A 5,738-nucleotide genomic window follows, 5' to 3' on the forward strand; every position below is an offset into this window, starting at 1 on the left:
CAAATCCGAAATCGGCCTCCACTCTTCCGAAATCAGATGGCGGGAACTCCAAATTTGGGATATCGGAAGGCTATTTTGAGGCCTCTGTCTCAGAAAATCCCGAAGCGGCGAAGCCCCAATGGGCTTCCCTTCTCCACCAGACACGGAGGAGGTTCCGTCGGCACTGTCGGAACCAAGTCCGGTGGGATGTGACTCCCAGCCACCACCTCCCACTCGCAATCCACTTCTCGGAAGACCAGAGAGAATCCAAAATTTCGTGAAGTTATTTGATAAAGTGTCTCAATTTTTTTTTTTGAGCGGCTTTGTTTTTCAGTGGAGGAGCACTGTATTTGTGCAAATGGGAGTTGTCCAATTGATGTTGTGGCGTTTATTTTTCTGGATCCCGTATATGCTGTTCAGCCACAAAATGTTTTTTGAAGGTTGTTTTCTTTCTATACGGCTGAGACCAGCAGCCTTGCACCTCTTTCAATTTCTGCTCCACGCAGGGATGCCTGTTTCATATTCTTTGCTGAAGGGAGATAGAATTCTTTTGGGTAGTCAATTTGACAACGGGGTGCTGACATTTTGTTTGTGGAGGAATTATATCCATTTTGATGGGATGAATTATTTAGTTGTGGATGAACACTGCATCAGTGTGGCTGTTTCTGGTCATTGTTCCAGCAGTAACAGTCCCTTTAAAATAGTTGTGTTCATTTTTTTTGGATGAATTGTATAATGCTCGTCCACTGTTAGTCAAAATTATTCAACCAGTGCCTGTTGGTGGTGAACTTTTGTTGGGTATCCAGAGCAGGGTTGAGATAATTCTGTGGATGAATTGTTTTTCTATTGATGGGACTAGTAGCAGTGAGTTTGTTCTGGATCTACTTGACAATGTTGGGCTTAATTCTTGGCTAGATCAAATGCCTGGTATGGTGCTTAGAACAGACAATGAGATGTTCAAGAACGAAATGCAAAACTTCACCACTTTGATAGTGGACATGACGAAGCAAGAACAGATGTTCGCTTCACAAGGAGGTCCCATCATTCTCGTTCAGATTGAGAACGACTACGGAAATGTTCAGAAATACTACGGAGAAGCTGGGATGAAGTATCTTCAGTGGAGTGCATCCATGGCTGGTTCATTCGATATAGGCATCCCATGGATTATGTGCCAGAATGCAGATGCTCCTGTTCCAATGATCAACACTTGCAATGGATGGTATTGTGACAACTTCACTTTGACCAATCCCAACACTCCGAAGATGTGGACTGAGAACTGGACTGGCTGGTTCAAAGCTTGGGGAGAGAATGACCCACACATGAGGGCGGCAGATGTAGCTTTCGTTGTGGCAAGGTTCTTCCAGACTGCTGGAGTCTTCCAAAACTATTACATGTACATTGGTGGCACAAACTTTGGGCGAACAATAGGAGGTCCATATAACAATAGGAGGTCCATATATCTCCACATCCTATGACTATGATGCACCCCTTGATGAATACGGTCACTTGAATCAGCCTAAATGGGGTCACTTGAAGCAACTTCATGCAGTCCTCACGTCCAGGGAGAGAGTTCTCACTCACGGTGATAATGTAACCACTGACAGGGGCAATGGAGTTGCTGCCACTGTGTCCACTGAAGAAGGTTCTTGTGCGGCTTTCTTGTGCAATGTGAACACCACAACTGATGCCACCATCAGTTTCCATGGAAACCAATACTTGGTACCAGCATGGTCTGTTTGCATTTTGCCTGATTGCTCCGCAGAAGTATACAACACAGCAAAGGTAAGCCCTCCGACTTCAGTGAAGGTCAAGCAGCCTAACATGGCTGCGGATCAGCCTGAGGAATTGAGGTGGGTGTGGAGACCTGAACGTCTAGCTGAGGTTCTTAAAGGCTGGGCTGGCCATGATTCTTTTACCGCATCTCGTCTCATTGACCAAATCACAGTCACCGGAGATGCCAGCGACTACTTGTGGTACATGACTCTATTGCGGATTGAAAAGAGCAATCCAATCTTCAACAATGAAGTGACACTGAGGGTGACCTCCAGTGGACATGTCTTGCATGCATTCTTCAATGGAAAATTTTTTGGCTCCCAGTATGGACCTGCGTATGGAAAATACGATTTTGTTTTCGAGGCCCCAAATGTTATTGCTGGAATGGCATGTCGGGGGGTGAGCTTGGAAGAATTCCTGCATGGGCAATGAAGGAGAAAAGTCTGAAGGGTTCTTTTGCAAATGTTGCTACAACTCCCATGGAAGTTTCTCCAACAATATCTGCAAAAAAGAGTAAGAGGGAAGCAGAGGCAGCACTTGAGAAACAAGCAGAAATGAGAAGTAGAGGCTACAATTCAGATGCAGAAGGGTACCAAGAAAGGCAAACCTGTTTTTGAAGTTGTGCCTAAAAAGAAGCAAGAGACAAGCAGCTTAGAGGATAGTTCGTCTGAATCTGAAGAAGAGGAGGTTGTTGCTCAAGCTGCTGTTCTTTCAAAGAAACCATCCTCTGTTGTCTCCAAAAATGGATCTGCTGGAAACTTGAAGAAAGCAAAACCAACTAGCAGGACTGAATTTGAGATTGATTCTGATGATGATGAAGTTCCTGCAACTAAGGGTAGTAAGCCAGCAGCTAAGGCTAATGGGTCTGTTACAGTTTCCTGGTGCAGCAACTGGAGGGGTCAGTGCTGCTGAGTCTACTCCTTCCCAGGGGGCTGGTCATGATGTTGTTGCTGCCATGCTGGCAATGGGTAGGCAGTGTAACTTTGCCAATGGGGGGGGGGGGGGGGGGGGGGGGTGCCATGAGGGGCTCTTTCACACTAGTCTAGGACTGAGGGAGGCCAGCGTTGTTGTTGGGAGAGATGTAGCAACATTTGGCATGCTTTCCTACAGTTTAAAAAAAAATTATTTTGCTCCTCTGCTTGGTTGATCTACTTTTGTAGTCCAGTGGGCTGACGCTGATACTGCGGTTGACGCTTGTGCATGGATGGAGACGATGGCACGGGCAAGTAGACCTACCTTCGAGTTTGAGGGCAAGCTCGTTCTCTAGGAGGGGAGTGATTTTATGGACTCCATAGCATCGAGAGTCACTGCTAGGCATAGGACTTAATTGATGTTAATCTCAGGTTAAGTTATTGGGCACTTTTGTAATTTTGCATCAAGCTATTGGGCCAAGTTCTGGCCTACCTTGTATGCGTCCCTTCCTTTGTTGATAAGGAGGACGGAAATGTGAAATGAAGCAAACATTAATCCAATTAGTTGTTAGCAAGGTCGGATTCTCCCTTTTGAGGTCCAGGATTGAGCTCCCTTCGAAGGTTCAAAACCTTACAACGATTCTTCACCTTCATCTTCTTCCTTCTTGTCTTAGATCCCGGGCATCACATGGTGGGACCTACCATGAGGAAGTAGGTCATCAAGAAGAATCCTAGAGGACTTGGGACACCAAGAAGAGTCCTCTCCCAAAACAAGCATGAGTTAAGGAATCAAGAAGCACAAGCTGAATTGATTTAGAAGACTTGAAGATCAAGTGGGACCCACAAAGATCTCACGACCTGGCACTCTTATCAAGGTGCACTAGAGGATCATGAGGGGCCCACAAGGATAAGGCCACGAGCTGGCTTATCCCTTATAATCTCGTGGGTAATAAAGGACTCCTTGTTCTACTCCAATTAGTCTTCCAGGAGTTCTAGTTTGAATAGACTTAGTTATATTGATGAGTTAGAGTTGGAATGTAATTAGGATTGAATGACAAATTGTATAAGGACTTTACCTCCTCCTCTACTATAAATAGAGGAGTTGTAATTCGAAATTAATAAAGTCACACATTCAATCCCGAGATTGTTCTCTCTCCTTCTCCTTACTTGACGCAGCTCACCCGTTTCTTTTTTATATTTTCTCTTCACTATCGAGAGCTGTCCTCCTCTTTTATCATTTTTCTTTCTTCTTTCTCTTGTTTATGATCATGGAAAGGGGATCCTAAATTCTACATGGTATCAGAGCAACATATTTAGGATCCCTCGACAAAGGAATGCTCTAGAGAAGTGATGATCAATACCACTCAAAGAAGGCTCTTGTATGAAGGAAGAACACTAGCCAAGAGATAGTGTTCAAAAATATTTTTTTTATGCTACTGGTTCTCATTTTTAGATGATGACTCAAGGATGAATATTTGAATTATTTCATCTTATTATGTTATGAATATGCATGCCCATCTATCTAGAAGGACCTATCAAAACAGTTTTATCGGTTTGGAAATTTTGTTCACCGAGACCAGTCCATACTTAGATTATTGAATTTTTTTTTTCATGGGATAAGATTTCCCTGATAATAGAAGATTGCTATTGAGCCTCTTATGAGTGGTTTTCTGGAAAAAAAATTATTTATCATTGATGCTATATTTACATATACCGAGTTGATTGAAGAAGTGCTACTCGGAGATATTATTTAAAGTTTTTTGAAGAAGAAGAGCCTATCATGGCTGATGAGAATATGAATATCAAAGGTGATATACTGAAAATCACCACCATACCCTTATGTGAGGTATCAAATTTTATGAGTTGGTCCAGCTCGGTTAGGAGGTTTCTCATAACCAAAGACCTACTTGGTCACCTCACTACCCGAGGACCACCTATTGATGAAGATGATATTTTTTATATGAAATGGCTGAAGAATGATACTTTGGTAATTGGTTGGCTGATAAATGGCATGGAATCACATGTCTCTAGTAATGTCATTCATCTTGACACTGCTAAACATATTTGGGAGACATGTACTAAACTATGTTCAAGCCCTGATACACTACATAGACCCTGTAGTGTTGGCAAAACAGATGATATTAAATGCACTCATTGTAAATATCTGGGCCACACTATAGACCAGTTGTTATGGTCCCTAGCCATGGATCTAGTAACTCAGTGAGGTACTGAAGAATCCAGCATGTTAAAAGGTTTTAAAACACTGTAAGGAACCAAGAATTTCATCTCCAACCACTGTTCACGCAGGTAAATTGAAAAGGAGGTTCCTTTTCTCACGTATAGAATTAACCACTATTCACGTATGTAAATTAAAACAGAATTCTAACTTGCTGAACTTAGAAAAATAAAGTCTCAAGTTACCTCTTCGGAACTGCTCCTCTGCCCAGAATTCAGAACTCATCCTCAGCCCAAAATTCGGAACTCCTCTGCTCCTTTCCTTGTTCCTTGAGAATTCAGAACTCCTCCTCTGCACAGAATTCGGAAGTCCTCCTCAGCCCAGAATTTGGAACTCCTTCTCTGCCTAGAATTCAGAACTCCTTCTCTACCCCTTTCCTGGTTCCGTGAGAAGATTAAGATCCTTCTTCTTGCTTGGGAATAGGGAAGTAAATCTCCTATCTTTTTCTCTCAAGATCACACCAGGCTTCACCCAGAACTCACGTATCCAAGAACCGAACTAGGATCTCGGCAAGGAACTCTAATTACCCTAATTTACTCTAGTTTCCTCTAAATTCAAACTTGCTTTATTTCTCCATCCTTACCCCTTAAATAGGGTAATTAACATCAACATAGGTTAGGGTTATAAAACCCAATTCTACCCCTACCTTTAAGTCTTATTACAAATCAATAAAATTCGAAATTAAAAGCAACATAAATAATAAAAGTAAAGTAGATGACTCAGTGTTATTGAGTCTATAACACCAGTGCCATTATAGGGCATGCACTTTCTGTGTAGATATGACTACTATAAAGAAATATGTTATAAGGCTAATGACAAGTTAGAATCAACAAGGGCTA

The 5,738-nt window shown here is 42.4% G+C and overlaps 1 protein-coding gene across 1 annotated transcript; it reads left to right on the plus strand.

Annotated features, from left to right (window-relative positions):
* Positions 1-480: 480 nt before the first annotated feature.
* LOC137960459 (beta-galactosidase 15-like) lies at positions 481-2,715 on the plus strand. The gene is given in 2 exon segments (XM_068808095.1): positions 481-1,400; positions 1,402-2,715. Coding segments are annotated over 2 exon segments (1,374 nt in total). The 5' UTR covers positions 481-809; the 3' UTR covers positions 2,185-2,715.
* The last annotated feature ends 3,023 nt before the right edge of the window (positions 2,716-5,738 follow it).

The sequence above is a fragment of the Aristolochia californica genome, unplaced genomic scaffold (genome assembly GCF_029961685.1).
Source record: "Aristolochia californica isolate CCGP_79_NKW_82.1479 unplaced genomic scaffold, dmAriCali1.0.hap1 SCAF_3, whole genome shotgun sequence".
NCBI classification, from domain to species: Eukaryota; Viridiplantae; Streptophyta; class Magnoliopsida; order Piperales; family Aristolochiaceae; genus Aristolochia; species Aristolochia californica.